Source organism: Zingiber officinale, chromosome 7B, assembly GCF_018446385.1.
Source record: "Zingiber officinale cultivar Zhangliang chromosome 7B, Zo_v1.1, whole genome shotgun sequence".
In the NCBI taxonomy this organism is placed as follows: Eukaryota; Viridiplantae; Streptophyta; class Magnoliopsida; order Zingiberales; family Zingiberaceae; genus Zingiber; species Zingiber officinale.
This window is the reverse complement of record NC_055999.1, coordinates 78,077,620-78,096,754: the sequence shown is the minus strand read 5'-3', so window position 1 is coordinate 78,096,754 and position 19,135 is coordinate 78,077,620. Positions and strand designations below refer to the sequence as shown.

The following is a 19,135-nucleotide window of genomic DNA, read 5'->3' as shown; positions in this document are numbered from 1 at the left end:
GTTAGATATACTTACTTATATTGAGTTATATACCTGTGGTATGTGTTTAGACACTGCCTTACTTATTGTTAATAAGTATATACCTCACATGTTACCCATGTAGTTATGAGTAGTATTGTAGCAGGTCTTTGCTACACCTGACCTTCTATTACTAGCCTAGGATATGGTTTCAGGTATGGACACTTATTATGATATCACTGTAGTATCTGTTATTTTCCCTATGAGACTGTATACCTTTGTATATCTAGTTCTTTATTATGTTCATGCACTATCTGTCTATTACCCGCTGAATCTTAGTACTCACCACCCCATAAACTAGTTCATTTCACCAGGTAGCAGGTAAAGGATTTATGGAGTCGCTTGGAGGTCATGTTCGCCAGTCCCCCGTCACATTCGAGGACGATCTTCTGGTTTCGGTTTCTTATGCTATTTTGTTTTGGATTTGTGATCTTGCCATTGTAATAGTTTGATGTGGACTTGGAGTTTTGTCGTGTGGTATTCTTGTATTTGGTTTGGTAATGTTGTATCAAGCTGAGCCGGCTCGCAGTTAGTTGTTTTGTTCGTTTCATATTCGTTATTTTATGATTTCCGCTGTGTTGGTTTTTAGTACAACCGAGTGGGTTGTTTAATGTATATATATAACTGCGTGGTTGTATTTTATTTTGTTCCAGCCGTGTGAGTTGAATATATAACTGCGTTGTTGTGTATATATTCCATTTGTGTGTGGCTGATGTATTTTGTATGTATGTATGTTTCAGATTGTCATCGGTACAGGGGAGATGCTGTCGGATTTTTGTCTGGCAGGGACTCCTTTAGGGGTGTGACAAGAATAACATTGACTTTGACCAACAAGCCATTCTTAGCTATAGTGGTAGATAACATATTTACTGATTGCATATCACTTATATGCAACTATCACATTATGCTAGCAACTAATTGATCTTCGCATAAACATTGGGATGTTAATACATTAACAAGTGTACATCAAATGCACATCACCCAACTTCACCTCTATCCACATTGATTATGGCTTTATCACAATAAATCAACGTTTCAAGTTTAAAATCAAAACAAGAATTTAAACTCTAGTTCTTACCATATTAACGGAAGGTGTAGGTTTTAATATTGAGTAAGGGATTTAGGTCTTATCTATATCATGCAAAATTCTATCTATATGACATTACGCGCATGATATAAATGATGACATGACACGTCGCACGCATGACATAAATGATGATATGGCACATCACACGCATGGCATAGCATTACACATCATACATATGGTAAGATCTAATCACATCACACATATAGCAAAATTTAATCATGTTATAATTAATGCATCAACATGGCATACAATATGGTATGTGTATGGCATAAATTTATATATGTTATAATTCTATTTTGGAAATAAAAAATATGTTATAAATCTGATTTTAATAAATCAAAATTTATCTAATCAAATTAGAAAATCAATTTTCAAATTTAATTAACATATCTCATCTAGAATCTTTCTATCAATAAAAAATCTTTAATTATTTTGAAAATAAATTTCCAAATTAATTTCCTAACCATTTAGGAAATAAATAATTAATATTTCTTAATTTATTACAAAATAATTCAAATCTAGATTTTTTATGATTTTTTAAATATTTCTAAATTTGATATTTCCTCGCAATTTAGGAAACTTTCTAAAAATAGAATATTTTAAGAAATCCGAAAATTTCAGAAAATATTAATTCTATAATTTAATTTAGAATATCTCAAATCTATATTTTTTTATGATTTTTAAATCTTTTCAAATTTAGTATTTCCTAACAATTTAAGAAACTTTCCAAAAATAAAATATTTTAATAAATCTAAAAATTTCAGAAAACATTAATTCTATAATTTAATTTAGAATATCTCATATCTATATTTTTAAAAAAAATTACAGAATCTTTCCATATTTGTATTATCTAACAAATTAGGAAATTTTCTAAAAATAGAATATTTCTTAAAATTTTAGAAAATTCTAGAAATGATAATTTCTAAATTAACATAATATTTATAAATTTAATTTTCCAAAATTATATCATGAACTTTCTAAAAAAGAAATTTCCTAACAATTTAGGAAACTTTCCAAAAATAGAAATATCTTAATAATTCCTGAAAAATTTTAAAATTAATTACAACATAAATTAAAAATTGTAAAATAATTTTACGATCATGTCGAAACACGATCAGGTTCTGATACCACGATTGGGATATGCCCGATGCAGTGTGTGCTAAACACGTTTTGTAAACATGTGCAGCGGAAAATAAAATAATAATAATTCTTAAATTATTACATCACACGCACCACACGCATACAAGGATACAACATGCCAAACATGATCGCATAATTAAATTTTTATGGAAAGTAAATTTAGGCTAGTTGAACCTTACGGATGACCTGTAACGAGAAGGACATCAACTGTAGCGACGTTGTCGAACCTCACTTCTATTCGTATCCACACCGAGCTCCTCAAAACAACTCCTTGAGTACAAGTCTCTCCTTCAGAAGTTAGTAGCCATAAGCAAAGAAAAGGGATCAAGAGGAAGAGGAAGAGAATCACACAAGGAAGAGATTTCTTCCTTGTGGTGGTCACAACAACAAGGGGAAATCCAACCCATTATCCCTTAACCAAAAATTAGCCCATTAACCCCTTGGTTTGATTCACAACTTAACCGAGTTGGTTCATGACTAATTCATGATTAAACCAAATATGGTCCAACTCTTCCATAAGAGATGTGGTCATCTATGCTTCCATTGCGACAAATATTTCCATATTTATTTTATGTATGGTTCAACCAAACATTTATCTCTTAATCTAAGAATCCTATTTTTAACTTGTTTACGTCTTTTAGAGACTCATTAGTGCGTGTGACCCAATAGGTTCCCGGTTTATCTTGGTCGTCCATAATTAACTACTTAATTATAGAACAAACATGAGTGACACCTAATAGTACATCATGATCCTCAATAAGTCAGGAAATCATAGTTGATCTTAGAATTAATTCTAAATCCTTCAGCAGCTACAGTGAGTCGTGCCTTGTTCCTTTCACTCATCTTATACCCACTTGGTTTGGAATATGGTCTATGTGTCTTGTCCCCACTAGGCTGACTACGTCACACCTAGCCCAATTGATACTTCCTCATTTTGCGGATTCAAATTACTCGTACATGTGTACAAGAGTCTCGCACTTTTAACATGTGATACTTTGGCCAAAGACTTTGAGTAATAATCCTAATGAGTGGTCATAGGGTATATGTCTCCTCGCAAGGAGCGGTGAATCATCTATGCGCTATCCAAACACTTTCGGACACTTCAACTTATACCCAATCATCCCGGGTCCACATCTCAATGAGATGTTTGCTTAAGATGTCAAAGCATAAGTCTCCATAACCAAGATGACTTGTATACCTCAAGTCGAAGGAAACTTGCACTCGTGTTGCAGTAAGAACTCACAGATATATCTATATATATATGTAGAGAATCTTATGAAGTCTTACAGCGAGTCACTCCAATGAACTAGTTACCATAACCAGCATTCATGTTTAACTCTCGACATCCCAATGTCTCCAGCCAGTGAGAAAATAACTGCTTGGCCGAACCAAGGAGTATAACGCGTGCTAGTCTTACAAAATTGATGGTGTCCGAATACATCAATTCGACGACTAGGGAAATTTCAATATATTCATAATTGCACATGTAGAGATAATCACTAGTTGCAATCCAATCATAAATTTTCTCATACTATGAATTATATTATGGGCATTCAGTAAATGAGTTTAAGACAATCAAACATATAATATGTACTCAAATATTGAATCTATACTTATCAAATAAATAAATAAATAATCGTAAAGTGATTGCCTTAGGACATCCCTCAAATTCTAACATCCTCAACGGTCAATAACAAAGTCATTCGAGCAGTGCTTCAGTTACAACTCATATACATGATCTTTCGACATTTTGGCGATTTTGACTTCATACTACTACTATTCTGCGGCGTTGCTATGCCCAACCACTATGGACGGACCGAGACTAACGAATGAGCGCATTCAGATCTCCATCTAAGTGCTTGGGTAACAATTTTAATATTGTGCACAATTTATTACTTGTAAAAGGAAAGTGTAGGGTATTACATTTTCCTCGTATTTTTGTTCAATTACTCTTCCAGCAATTTCAAAAGAGAATTTAGTGGATTGCCCATTGATAGATTCAAGGGACCTAGGTCTTGGAGTAGAAGTCTCCAAAGGCTCCAAACTAAATAACTCCTCGTGTACTTATGCTTTTGTTTTCTCATATTTTATTTGATTCCGCTGCGTACTCCGTTTTCAAAACCTAAAAAGACAACTTTTTAAAACCAAGTGATTCACCCCTTTTCATGTGTGTAATGATCCTATAAGTGGCATCTGAGCTAGATCACTCTGAATTGGTACAACCACCAATCAAGCAAGGGGTTCCTTTTTAATAAAATAGATATACATATTTTTTTAATTTAAAAATAGTCTTACACTTTTTTTTTTCCTAATTTTGAATTCTCATTTTTTTTCACCATTAGTTAGATTTGATGCAAAATCTATTTTAACAAAATTTGTCATTATTTTTTATGATTATTTTTTTATTTTTCTCGAAATTGGTGGAAAGTTATTCTTTACGTTTATTCTCCCGTACTATTTACCCAAGACCTAGTCTTGGAATATCTTTTTAAAATTGTATTGTGCAAGAGAAATGATACACAAAGAGATGTTGGGATGAAGCATCAACGAACCATCACCATATGATCAAGAAGATTTCAACTACTAGAGGTGAGCAATAGAATGCTTCTTAGGAAGTGTAAATATTAACTATTTGTTGATATTGAAAAATGCCTCTCAGGATTTAAAGTTAAACAGAAAGGTAATTGAGTTGATTTTTTATATTCTACCTAATAATGTATTGTGTAGATTAGAAAAGTCCGAGAATGTATTCGAGCTTTGGACCTAGTTGATCAAACTTCATGAGGAGCCTTTGAAGTTGGAGGATCAAGTCAAAAGTGAATTTAAACTCGAGTCCAACCCAACGGAGAAGCCTACTGAATTAGGGGTTGTGTTCAATGTTAATATAATTTATCAAAATATCTCTGTCTCTTAATACAGGATCGTTCAAATCAGGTTTCTTTGTTATTAGGATAGGTGAATTCTTATTGATACATCCCCCGAAGGAACCGGACATGATAATTTTTCATCATCCGGCTCGAGCAAGAATGAAAGGATTGGTATAAATAGATCCATATAAAATCCATATCTCATACATATCCCCACATATCATATATAATGACTCCATGTAAGAAAGTATTTACTAGATTCCATTTTTTTTATAGAGTTGGACCTATTCATTGCAATTAATTTAGTTTCAGTAGTGATTTAAAAAATCTGTATGATAATTTAGATAACTATTAAAATACCTCTAGTATGGTACATGATAATCTAGATTTTCATAATTCAAATTTAATTAAAAATTCAGAACTAAAAATTAATCTAGATTTTAATCAAGTCAATCAAGACCTTGATTAGGTTGGCATTACCCTTGACTTGGTTAAATAGAACATTGATCAAATCAATTCAAACAAATTAATTAATTCAAAAAAATTTAAAATTAAATAAAAAATTAGAAATAATTAATAACTTAATCAACTCAAACATCAAGATAAATTTGAATTTAAAACTTAAAAATGACAAAATAGGTCTAGATAAAATTAAAAAATACCACAATAAAACATTTGATAATCTAGATATTGTCAATCTAGAAGTTTCGATTCAAAACTAAGATAATTTAATTGATAAAAATTTAAATCTTAAAGATAATAATATAGATAAAACTAATCTAATAAATTCAACTAATAATATAAACCTAAAGACAAAGAAAATATAAGGATAAAATTAAAACTAAATCTAACAAATTCAAAATTAAATATTAAAGACAACATCTTAAACAAAAATAATATAGTAAATTAAAAATCAAAATTAAAAGAAAAATTAAATCTTAAATATAATTTTTTTTTAAAATAAAGATAATTTAACCAATTTAATTAATTCAAAATTAAAAATTTAAATTAAACTACAATTAATTAACACATTAATTAAACCTTTAATCAAAACTTAATTAAGCCTAATTAAAACTTAACTAGGAGGAGACACCAAACTAGTTGGTGCCTCCAAAACACTAGTCTACCTAATTGGAAAATTAGGATTAGATTAAAAGGATAACTTGCCTTTTGTCCAACCTAGTACTAGGGTGGGATGAAATAATAGTACATTAGGGAAACTTAGTCTAGGGAGTCAAGTAGGGTAAGGCGTACTCTTCTTGTCTACTTAGCTAAGTGAAACTAACCGAAGCTAACTCGTCAAATCCTAAACTAGTTAGATCAGAGTTTATCAATAGAAAAATTAAATATCCAATTTCTTAAAAAGTCTTTGTTTAGAGGTGATCATTGCTCTAATACTCAAGAAGGCTCATGTATCTCGCCATAGCCTGGAAGTTAATTTTTAAAATGTACATATAGTTAACTGACAAGTAAACCTGAATCTAACACATGGTCAAATAATCTTTTAAAATAACATACGTAAATCATCTCATAAAATTATAGGATACACTTAATTGAAAACAAAGATCGGGTGAGATGATTAAAATTAAATTAAATTATATTAAATTTAAATTTAAATTTAAATCAAAAAATAAAATTAAAATTAAAAACAAAAATTAAAGCTGAAATTAAAATCAAATTAAAATTAAAATCAAATCAAAATTCAAATTAAATTAAATTTAAACTTAATTAAAACCATTAAGCTTAATTAACATTAATTTAAAATTATTATAAAAATTATTTTCAAAATTATTTCAAATCTTTTAAATATTATTTTAAAAATATTTTTAAAAGCTATTAAAAATTCTTTTAATTCTTTTAAAAATTATTTTAAAAAAATATTAGTTAAAATTTAAAACTTAATTAAAAGTTAAACTTAAATTAAAACATTAATGAAATAACTTAAAATAAAACCTAAAATCAATTAATTATGAATTATTCATCCTAAAATAAATAATAATATTAAACTTAAAATCAAACTTAAACCTTTAACTAATCCTAAACTTAGTCAACAATATTTAGTTTTAATTAATTAATGCCTAAGTTTAAACCTCAATTAATCTATAAAATAAAAAATATCACTCAACTAGAAACTATAAAATTTTTAATGAAATTCTAAACTAATTAAACTTAAATTAAAACTTAATGAAAATAATTTAAACTTAAACTAATTAAATTAATTAATTTAAACCTAAATCTTAATTAAACAAATAATTAAATCAATTAAAACTTATTTAACTTAAACTTAAAACTTAATTAAATAATTAATAAGGAAACAATTAAAACTTAATTGAATTAACCTCAAAACATTAATATAACTTAACCTTAATTTAATGAACTAAATGTTTATCTTAATTTAACCTATCGTTAAACCTTAATAAAATTTTAACTTAATCAAACTTACAACCTAACTAACTCTAAATTAATGCTAACTTCAACTTAGTTAAATCCTAATTTAACTTAACTTTAATTAATAATTTAACTTAAGTTAAATTTAATTAAAACTTAAAGATGAAGTCAAATAAAATTAAATTAAAACTAATACTTTAATTAATTAGTTAATTTGAAATTCAATTATTACTCTTAATTTACTCAATCAATTAATATAATATTTAAGTTAATTAATCAAATATGTACTTAATTATTGAATTGAGTTAATCAATATTCAATTCAATCTAGCTTTAAGTAAATTATTAATCGAAAAATACACTTATCCAAATTAAATGCACTTAAATCGAACTTAATAATTTGAACCTAACTTACTCATTTAATTAAACATTAGTAACAAATTGTTTCATTTAGCATGACATTTAATTTCAATTTAATTAACTTAATCTTAGATTAATCCTAAAGGGATAACTGATTAATAAATAATGATTAATTTTAATCAAACTTAATGGATGAATAGAAAATACGAGTTTTCGAAATAATATATTTTTTTTTTCTGAAAATCAACATTCCCAACACTAATTCCCTTAGACACTTAGGTAGAACTCCTTGTCATGGCCAAGGATAACTAGGAGTGTCAATTTAAGGGGGAGGATATGTTTGAACAACTTAAAAATATTTTAAAAAATATCCTTGAAAATACTTGAAATTTTTATTCAAAAATTGCTTTAAAAATTGTTTTGAAAAATCCTTCCAAAATGCTTTGGTATAATTTTTAACTTTGTCAAAGTTTGTTTGAAAAATATTTTTAAAAATGCTTCACAAAACTATTTTACTTAATTTCTTTAAAAATATGGTGCAAAATTTTCGACAAAATGTCAGAAATTACCTGAAAAATGCCTTGAAGTTATGTTTTAGAAAAAGCTTTCAAAACTTGCTTTTAAAACTTACTTTTCAAAAGTTCTCCGGAAAATTAAACTTTAAAATTACTTTACATCACTAACTTAAAAATTAATTTGATTTTTTTTTTGAAAAGTACTTTAAAATTTGTCTTTGAAAACTTCTATGAAAACACTTTGAAAAATTCTTGCAAAGTTTATCTTTGAATTTTTTTTTCGAAAAAAATATATTTAGAAATGCTTTGCAAAATGTTTTATTTTTGAAAAATACTTAAAAATGCATTGCACAATGTTTTTTGAATTTAATTCTTTCAAAATTAAATTTTTAAAATTTTGAAAACCCTTTGCAAATTTTGAAAATCCCTTTCAAAATTCCTTTAAAAAATACTTTGAAAATTTTCTTGAAATCATCAACTCCTCCTTGAAATAGATCAGTAAGTTTTTATGAAAAATTTTACCTTTGGAAATTTTTTTATTTTTGATATGCTTACTTGCTCTATTTACCTGCTTTATACTTGATAATTTACAATTTTTTTTTATGAATGGAAAAAGAGGAGGGTCAAAGTTTAAGTAAGAAAATTAAGAAAAATCTAAAAAACTTAATCCTAAAATGATCAAAAGAATAAAATAGAAAATAAAAATTATTTAAATTTCTCTTAAATCATTTTTATTGCTTATATGTTGGCATATTTTTTTCTAACTTTAACCCAAGTTATCATTGCATCAAAAAGAGAGAGATTGTTGGTGCAGTTGGCACCAATGATCAAACCTAACTTTTGATGAATGATAAATGGATTAAAATTAGATGTATTATGATCTAACTTTTCTATCAAGTGTGCAGGACTTGACTGGTCTGACACTAGGCTGAAATCCTACTAGGTCTGGAGGACCTGATAACTAGTGTGGAAGTCTAGATAGGTCAAGGAGTGACTCAATATCTGGCAAGAAATCTGGTTGGATCCGCGGGACTTGACAGCTGGCTGAAGTCCAGTTGGATCTGCGCACCTAACAACTGGCGGGAAGGCCTAGTGGACCATAAGGTAGTCAAGTGATTATGTATGGTAAGCAAGGTAAGTCACTAGAAGAGAATGTTCTAGTGAGGACAAGTCCCAATTAGGGACTTTAGGCATAGATATAATTTAGATCCATTTTAAAAACCTAAATTGAGACCATGACTAATTCATGGTCTTGAAAAGATAAGAATTAATTAATACTATTATTTTATTATTGTGCTAACTCTGTTTTATAGGTTACACTTTGCTTTTGAAGTAACATATTTTTATAGGAGTTAGAAAGCAAATTCAGCCTTGGTGAACAATGCACAAGGCACCTTTTGGTCGATTGGAGATGCCCTGAAGGCTTCAGCTGCAAGTTCATGTAGAAAGGTGCGAAGGCACCTCCTATGTGATTGGAGGCACCTTGGAGCAAGGCGTGAAGGCACCTCGAACTACTTGAAGACACCCTCAATGGATAGAGATCGAAGGTCACTTCAAGAGGTTATCGAGACTACGACATTCGGGATGAGATTTGGGTCTGGAGGTGCCTTCATGTGCTTGGAGGTGCCCTCAATGCTCAATAAAAGAGTCATTCAAGCAGTGCTTCAAATACAACTCATATACATGATCTTTCGACATTCCAGTTGCTCTAACTTCATACTACTGCCGTGTTGTGACGCTGCTAAACCCAACTACTATGGACGGATCGAGACCAATGCATGAGCGCATTCACATCTTTGTCTAAGTGTTTGGGTAATGATTTTAATATTGTGCACAATTTATTTACTTACAAAAGGAAAGTGTAGGGTGTTACACTGTCCTAGTATTTTTGTATTTGATTACTCTTCCAGCGGGTTTGGAAGAAAATTTAGTGGATTGTCCATCGATAGGTCTGAGGGGCCTAGGTCTTAGAGTAAGAGTTGCCAAAGGCTCTGAACCAAGTAACTTCTCAGATACTTGTGCTTTTGTTTTCTCGCATTTTATTTAATTCCACTACGTACTCCATTTTCAAAATCTAAAAAGATAAATTTTTAAAACCACGTGATTCCCCCCCCCCCCCCCCCCCCCCTCACATGTGTAACGATCCTACAAGTCTCATAACTTCAAATCTTAGATTTTCTAAAGATTTGAAACTCTAAATCATTGTTGGTTCAATGATAAGAAGTTTGGAGCATGTTTTGAGGGGGAGGATCTAGTTAAAGACATGATTTGAGAATTTAGAACGAATGCTTTAGCATGAGCATTTGATGATGGATGCTCAAGGGTGAGCATCGAGGACAGTGAAGGGTATGCGACCTTCATTGTAATGTTATGAATAACAAGTGAGGTTATGAATAATACATGAGATAAATCTTGGAAGAAGATTTTTAATGTGTGCCAAAGGGGGAGAATGTAGGATTTAAGTTAGAAAATTCTCCATATTCAAAGGGAGAGAATGTGAAACTCTCATGTTAAAGGGAAGAATGTAGGAAACCCTCATTCATGCTTTGGCATAAAGAATCATATTTATTTTGTAAACATAAAAATGTCTAGCTTTTGTAAACATTTATTTTGAAATAAAGAATCACATTGGTAAAAAATGTCTACATTTATGCTAAGTGTAGTTGTTTAATTAATTTATATTGTAGATAACATGGTGTGTGGTGTCACACACAGAAGATCATGTTATCGGTTCTTTATAAATTATAAACAATAGCTCGCGACTAAGATGGAAATGAACAAACCATTGGAATAGTCGTAGTGTAATTAGGTGTTAGTTTATCTTGACTGATAAATTACACTAGCACACTTTGAGTGTATTGAGCAGAATCATTTAAGGTAAGTTCTTTTTATACTGACTTGATAAAAGAACAACACCTTAGTTATTATAGAAGTGTGTGCTCTTAATCTTAATATAATAACAAGCACATATATTTAGTATTTATTTCTTTGACTTGTCAAAGGGTGAGATTTAGCTCGATAAATCAATAGGCCCGATAAGTTGAAAAATGATATTACTTATAGTGTGCGTTGTTGATTATAGAAGGAAACTGTGTCCTAGTAATCTAGGTTGATAATGTCCCCAAGAGGAGCTCATAAGGATTGTCATGTTAAACCCTGCAGGTGGACTTAGTTCGACATGACGATAAGGTTGAGTGGTACTACTCTTGGACTAAGACATTAATTAAAATGAGTTGTCAGTAACTCAATTAATTAGTGGACATCCGACATCTTAAACACGGGGAGACTAACACACTCATAATAAGAAGGAGCCCAAAATATAATTTGGAATTGGTGCGGTAGTTCAATAATAATCCTTTAGTGGTATGAATTATTATTGATGAAATTAAGTTGGGTGTTCGGGGCGAACACGGGAAGCTTAATTTTATCGTGAAACCAAAACCAATTCCTCCTCTCGGTCCCTATCGTAGCCTCTTATTTATAAAGTATTATACCCACCTATACCCACCTTTCTACCCACCCTTAGGTGGCCGGCCAAGTTAGCTTAGAGCCCAAGCTAGGGCTGGCCAAGACCAAAAGGTTGAGCCAAGTAGGGGGTCGACCAATGCTTGGAGCCCAAGCATGGTGTGGCCGAAGACCAGCCCTAGCTTGGGCTCTAAGCTAACTTGGCCGACCACCTAAGGGTGGGGCAATTAGATGAGCCTAATATCAAATAGGAAGAGATTATTAGTGTAATTGTCCCTGAGTCAAAGTTGACCATTTGACTCAAGTTTGAGTTTTGATCTTTAACAATATGTGCAGATTGCAGGTGCAATTGTCCATTAGGGAGAATGTTGGTGCAAGTCTCCTCTAGTCAAAAGTTGACTAGTTTGAAGTGAGAGAGTAGTCAAGTAGGTCAAGGTTAACCAGATACTTAGCTGGAAAAGTCCTAACTGGAGGTTAAACAAGAGCAAGACCAACGTGATGGTTGGTAGAAGAAGAAAAAACCAAGTCGGTCAATGTTGACCGGACACTTGGTGTGGAAAGTCCTGGTGAGTAAAGCCAGACAATTGGGAAGTCCCGGTGAGTGAAGCCAGACAGTGAGAAAGTCCTGGTGAGTGAAGCCAGGTAATTGGGAAGCCCTAGTGAGTGAAGCTAGGCAGTGAGAAAGTCCTGGTGAGTGAAGCTAAGTAATTTGGAAGTTCCGGTGAGTGAAATCAGACAATGAGAAAGTCTTGGTGAGTGAAGCTAGGAAGTTAGAAAGCTTGCTGAGTGAAGTTAGGCAGATGGGAAGCCTTGGTAAGTGAAGCCAAGCAGTGGAAGTCCAAGTGGGCCAACGGTTGACAGGACACCTGGTGATTGGAAAGTCCAAGAGGGTTAAAGGTTGATCGAACACTTGGCATGAGGTGGAAAGTTCAAGTGGATCAATATTTGACCGAACACTTGGTGAAGGAATCCCAATAGGTCACGATTGACCGGATATTGGGAGACGTAACCCTAGGACTCGGGTTTAGTAGCTAGGATTGTCAAATCGATTGAGACAATTGATTTGGTAGAGCTTAAGCAATTAAGCTCTAGCTTAATCGCTTAAGGCTCAAAATCGCAAATGAACAGAAGGATGCTGAATTGCTTAGGGTCAGTGATTCAGCAGGCCTTAAGTGATCAGGGTGGTCGCTTAAGATCCTTGTTGTGAAGAAACAACAAGGTTTTAAAATAATTACCTTAATCGCTCCAGCTATGGTAAGCGATATAAGTAGGAAAGTTTAATCGTTTACGACGTTTCTCGTGACCGAGTAGAAGGGAGCGGAATCGATCAGGTTAATCAATTTTGCCCCTCTTAAGCGATTGGAGTAATCACTTAAGTTCAAAAATATAGTCGTTTTGAGTAGGTTGCTGACTTGATAATATCTTAAGGAAAAGTTTAAGCGATTAGAGGCATAAAGCTAACCCTAGAAAAGGGTTTTCACAATAGATTAAAGCAATGCTCTTGGTACAACACTCAACATCAGTTCTTGGGAGTTCTTAGAGTTTAGTGTTGTTGCATTTCTATCTACCAAGAGGCATATTCGAGCAACAAGAAGAGAGCAAGCTAAGATTTCATTGTTGTAATTTCATGTAAGATTTCATTGTATTTATTCTTGCTCTTCTTGGTATATTTTGTGTTGTGAGTTTGTATGAGACTTCTCCGTCTCCAGATTGTTTCCGAGAAGGAATGTTTTCATAGTGTAGACGTGTGCACTGTGTGGATTCTTGGATTAGTCACCTTAAAGAGGTGGATATCAAGTAAATCCTCGTGTTAGTATTAGAGAGTTCTCTTTAAGTATTCCGTTACAACTCATCTTTGTCGAAGCGAGAGAAATTATTCATCCCCCTCTAGCTCTCCTTGATTCTAACAATTTCTAGAACATACAGTAGTTGCTTGCTAGTTTCTATATGCTGTAGAAATTAGTTAGTAGTTTTTATATGTTGACAAACTATTTAGTAGTTTCTATAACCGTGCTAAATTAGAGATATTTTTGAAATAAAATTATAACAAAGGTGTCCATTTATTTTTCTTAAAAAAACAGAAAGCAATATATATATATATATATATATATATTATAATTTGGTACCCTTTTTAATTTTGCTAAAACAAATACTAGTTACTTCTTTTCTTAAGTAGGAAAAGAGGCATTTTGCCTTAACCTACAAAATTCAGATTTCAGTTTGTTCAAATTATAGTAAGCTCAAGAATTGAGCCTATAGCATGAATAAATATATACATTTTTAAAATAATTAAAATTAATTTGTTCAGAAAATTATAAAATTTGAAAAAATAAATATGCGAATGAATGAGAGACCTATTTGTTAACATTTTACTTAACCACTTAAGTTTCAAAATTTCTAAAACATGTACCATGTTCTCATTATATACTTCTCTTCTTTCTAGTTCAAATTTTATTTTATCCATTAAAAAATTGACTATTTTTAATTTATTTTATTGAATTCGGACCTTAAGGCATAGATACATAAGGTTACTACATTGATTCTAATTTAAAAGGATTTAGAGAGTTTAAGATTCAGTTTTTATTTTCAAGAATTTTAAATTATTTTAAACTAAAATTAATGTACTCCTTCCAATTTTGTTAATATATTTATGTCATCGAATCTAAATTTGATAATGTAAATTAAGAACAATAAATTTTTAAACTTGTAAAAATTTGATAAAATTTATCATACTTTTTTTATAAGTAATAGAACAATGATATTATTAACTAACACCACTAATGGATTCTTAGAATTCTCTTAATTCTAAAAAATATTAAGTTTTTAAATTTTCATACGGTATAGGTCTATTTTTCAATTTTGGATAAGTTGATAGATGAATCTAAAATGTTAATATATTTATACCTCTTGAATGTATCGATGTCTTCAAATTTAAATTTGAGTGTAAATTGACCGGAGTAAATTTTTGAATGAATGGAGAAGTAGTATCATACACGCCGTATGTATTTTAGAATTTTAAAATTTCAGCATGTGAAATAGATAATACTAAATCTTGCACACGCCGTCAAGTATCATTGGCTCCGTATCGTGGGCTCATTTTCCTAATGGCCCAATTGGGCCAGTGGCCAACAATCCAAGAACTGAGGCCCACAACAATCTTCGGTAGTCTATAAATTTCCCGCCCTTTATTTGGTTTGATACCGCCGGAGGAACCGCTCTCCCGCTCGCTCGCTCGCTCGCTCTATTACTCGACTGTCGCTCTCTTTTGGGGGTTTAGGATTAGGGTTCCGGCGTTTCCCCCAAATTCATTCGGGGGAGCCATGGCCGATGAGGATTACTTCACCTCCATCCCCGAGGTATATCTCAGCCCCGCCGACGTTCGCCTGATCATCGACTCCTTCCCCATCAACCAGCTCCGTGGCCTCATCGCCACCGCCTTCTGCCGCGGCGACCAAGACATCGTCTCTAATGTCCGCGCCATCGCCGACCGCGACCTGACGATGCGGACGATCTACATTACCAGCCTATCGACGGAGACCGCCACCGACGACCTCTTCTACCTGTTCTCCCCCTACGGCGAGGTCGAGCACGCACATGTCGACTTCGACGGCGACACTGGTAATACAATGTGCACCGGATTCGTCACCTTCCAACACGCCGACGGCGCCGTTCTCGCCCTCAAGGAGCCTTCCAAGAAGATCCATGGACGGATGACTTTCGCTCGTCGTTTCTTCGATGGCAGAGGCCTCACCTCCTCTTGCTCGACCCGCATGGTGTTTGTGGGCAATGTTCCCCCCGACATGCGATGGGATCGTCTCCTCGCCCATTTCTCCTCTTTCGGTGAGATCGAAGAGGGCCCCTTAGGGATGGATCCGCAGACGGGAAAGTTCATGGGGTTCGCCATCTTTATCTTCAAGAACGTGGATGGGGCGCGGAACTCGCTCTTGGAACCTATCAAGAACATCGATGGCCATGTTCTGCGGTGCACTTCAGTCTATAGTAGCGGCTGGAAACCAGGTGCTCCCTTGGGTGGCGTCCCTCAACCGGACCACCGCCTTGCCGGTCGTATTGGATCACCTGCTGCTGCCGGACCGACCCACCTTCCCAACCTGAGCTTTTCATTTCCACAGCCGCTTGGTGGTGTTGTAGCTTACGAACAAGGTATTGGTCCTGGCTTAGATGGGCTCGTAGGTTATCCATTGATCTCACATCTCAGAGGGGCTCCTTACACTGTCATGTATTACCCTCCAGCTGATTCCAATCCTGGACAGAGGGTTCCTGGTGGAGAGACGGATCAGAACATGCCATCAAACACCTAAGGTAAAGTGTTTTCACTTTCTTCTACACCATTATTCTGAATTCAATTCCTTTGATTCTTAGTATCTATATCATTGCCCTGTTCTATGCCTAGAAGATTGCTTGACACTGTAGTAAAAGATTGTTTGATTCAATTCCTTTGGAGGAAATAATGTGCATTTATTCTGGTAAAAGAAGTAAAAATAGTTTCTAGCAAAGTTCAAGATTGATATAGCCTCAAGAACTTCTATGTATCTACTTTACCACCATCATTCTGAATTCAATTCCTTTGATCCTTAGTATCAATATCATTGCCCTCTTCTATGCCTAGAAAATTGCTTGACACTATAGTAAAAGATTGCTTGATTCAATTCCTTTGGAAGAAATAATGTGTATTTATTCTGGTAAAAGAAGTAAAAATAGTTTATAGCAAAGTTGAAGATTTGATTATAGCCTCGAGAAACATGATGAAAAATAGAGAATGAAGACAAATTAACATATCCGAGGAGAATTTAGGACATGGATTTCTCCTACTTTTGCACGGGATTCTTCTTAGTTATCTTTCTACTTATTGATACTGCGCAGTGCACATATAACTGCTCATCATCCCTTTTTTTTGCAATGATCTTTGATGTGCATTGGGTAGAAAAGAAAGGTGGAATTTAGATCATTACTGTGCATTGGGTAGAAAAGAAGAATCTTGTTGCCTAATGATGCAGTTAATGACAACCAAGATCGAGCCAACTCAATGGCGATATCGAAGTTGTGCCACATGATGACCCAAAAACAATAAGGTTGGAAATGCTGATTATTAATAAATCTTTTTCATCAAACTCATCTTCCATTTTCCTTTAGGGGTCATGGGTGTTGTAAATTATCCTATTGCTCATTCCATTATATTCCATAATCAACTTTTAAAATTATTTTTCACATTAATTAGTGTGTTTTTTTAATCTCTTATTGCTTCAGGAACTTTCAACTGTTGAGAGATTGTTGCTGTGGCATCAACAACACTGCTTCAATTCTGAAGTAATCCCTATGCTCTTTGTTCGTTTGTTCTCCGTGTGTATTTTCTAACTACAGTAAGATTCATGTTTTGTAACTATGATTCTCTGTGATTCATAGCTCGTACATAATAAAACTTGGAAATTTGTGTTGAAATCTGATATGGTTTCTGCCAATGTATCTGAAAATATTATAAGTGGCGAAGCAAGCAAACAGGTTGTCTAGAAAGAATTCAAAGCTTCGAAATCACTGTTTAATCGGATAGAAATCTTTAGCAAGCAAACACGGAAACGTGGAGAATCATAGTTTTGCTGTTCTTCCGATTCTGCAGGTGGTTGAATCGTCTTGGTCAGGAAGAAGAGATGTATCCGGCGCCGTTGTCGAGAACCGTCCAGTTTAATTCGGGACAGGCTCGTGCAATGGAAGGCATGATGTGGCCGCCGAGCAGGCCGCCGGCGATGACCCTGTACGCTGCCTCCGTCAGGTGTAACCCGTCCCACGATATCTGCCTCGACGGATCGCTGCAAACGCTGCTCCCTTCTTCCCCGCACCCCGCTGTCGAATTCAGGTTGTAGTCGCCGCCGCCGGATCCGCAGCACGCCGCAAGCGGTGACTCCCCGAATCCTGCGCTCGGTTAATACATGCATCACCCGTTGAATTTTGTCCTTGGAAATACTTGGTCGGTTTCTGCGATCTCACCGTGGTCCTGAGGAGAAGCGTAGATCTCCATGGCCGCCTGGTAGTAGTCGGCGTAACTGATGATCACATCCGGGTGCCGGCAGCGGAGCCGCCTCAGCTCCTCCTCCAGCAGGCGGTTGTGGTACTCGGCGAAGGCGTTCAACCACTTTATGCATCCCGTTCGGGGATCGTAACTATCTCGCTTCTCGTTCTGGAACCGGCTCAGGTACGCGGCAGAGCAGCCGATTGGGAAGTTCCCCGGCACGACCATCGTCCTCACGCCCATCCCGATCAATTCCTATCCATAAAAATTGAATGGAATCTTTTAGAATAATTTCTTAATTGACGGCGGCGAAGCATTAAGCTCACGTCGACGGCGGAGGTGATGGCGCGCACGACATCGGGGACCATGGCCGTGATCTCAGTGAGGCTTCTTCCGGCAGAGAAGGCGTGATTGTAGTCATTCCCCCCGATCTCCCCCACCAAGAACAGGGCGTCGCTCATGAAAGCGGCGCAACCTGAGGCAGAGGAGCAAAGAGAAGGCAGGAGGTGCCTGAACCACTCGAGCTGCGCGCTCAGGGAATAGTTGGTCCACTTAATCTCCATCCCCATCGACTCGAAGTAGTGGACGTCGAGCGCGGTGGCGCCGGCGACGGCGAAGTTGACGCCGCCGCCCCCTGCTCCACCGGCTAGGTACGGCCTCACGAACGGCAGCCCCATCGCTTGCGCTGCAGTATATATATGAATTTAATTCGGCTAGAAAGGGAGGTAATTAATCAGTTGGAGGATGGTTTGTACCGATGAAGTCGATCATGAGTCGACCGTCGGAGAAGCGGCCGGTGGGGCTGTGGAAGAAGGTTTCTCCGTAGGGAAGGCGGCCAACGCGGGTGCCGTTGCTTCCGGTGGAGAGGAGGAGGTTGCCGGTGTCGGCGAGGGAATCGCCGAAACTGAAAATGGAGGTGTAGCAGCCGCTGGCGTGCTGAGCGTGGAGGTAGGCAAGCGCGAAGAGGCGGAAGGAGAGGGAGACCGCCATGAAATGGCTGTCGGTATCAATCGTAGTCCACACCAAATAAACAAAACTGGATTTATGCAACCGAAGCTCAGTTATCTTGTGAAATAGGGTTCAACAGCGCACACCTTTATTTAATGAGAACTGCTTTTCCCACCCGTAACAACTTCCCCTCTCGTTCCCACATTTATTTTTTTACCTTTATACCCTTCTACTTATTCTCTCATCCACGTTTTGTGTGTTTTTTTTGTTTTTTGTTTTTTTTAAGTTTTGTGTTTTTTTATTGGTTTTGTTTTTATAATTAGTTT

The 19,135-nt window shown here is 34.7% G+C and overlaps 2 protein-coding genes across 2 annotated transcripts; one reads left to right on the top strand and one right to left on the bottom strand.

Annotated features, from left to right (window-relative positions):
- Nucleotides 1-15,112: 15,112 nt before the first annotated feature.
- LOC122006073 (UBP1-associated protein 2C-like) lies at nt 15,113-17,240 on the top strand. Its single transcript, XM_042561407.1, has 2 exons — nt 15,113-16,159; nt 17,105-17,240. Exon 1 carries the CDS (start codon nt 15,160-15,162, stop codon nt 16,156-16,158), a length of 999 nt encoding a protein of 332 aa, XP_042417341.1. The 5' UTR covers nt 15,113-15,159; the 3' UTR covers nt 16,159; nt 17,105-17,240.
- A 65-nt stretch (nt 17,241-17,305) lies between these two features.
- On the bottom strand, nt 17,306-18,923 carry LOC122006072 (GDSL esterase/lipase At1g28570-like). Its single transcript, XM_042561406.1, has 4 exons — nt 18,617-18,923; nt 18,188-18,546; nt 17,840-18,116; nt 17,306-17,764 (listed from the first exon to the last, which is right to left on the bottom strand). The coding sequence occupies exons 1-4, from the start codon at nt 18,849-18,851 to the stop codon at nt 17,490-17,492; spliced, it is 1,146 nt and encodes a 381-aa protein (XP_042417340.1). The 5' UTR covers nt 18,852-18,923; the 3' UTR covers nt 17,306-17,489.
- Between the last annotated feature and the right edge of the window lie 212 nt (nt 18,924-19,135).

Bases quoted from the DNA above. Each gene is read 5' to 3' on its own strand.
- LOC122006073 (XM_042561407.1), top strand. From the start codon at position 15,160: ATGGCCGATGAGGATTACTTCACCTCCATCCCCGAGGTATATCTCAGC.
- LOC122006072 (XM_042561406.1), bottom strand. From the start codon at position 18,851: ATGGCGGTCTCCCTCTCCTTCCGCCTCTTCGCGCTTGCCTACCTCCAC. The intron at 18,547-18,616 runs GTACAAACCATC...TATATACTGCAG, and splicing joins ACTCATGATCGACTTCATCG to CGCAAGCGATGGGGCTGCCG. The intron at 18,117-18,187 runs GTGAGCTTAATG...TTTTATGGATAG, and splicing joins CCATCACCTCCGCCGTCGAC to GAATTGATCGGGATGGGCGT.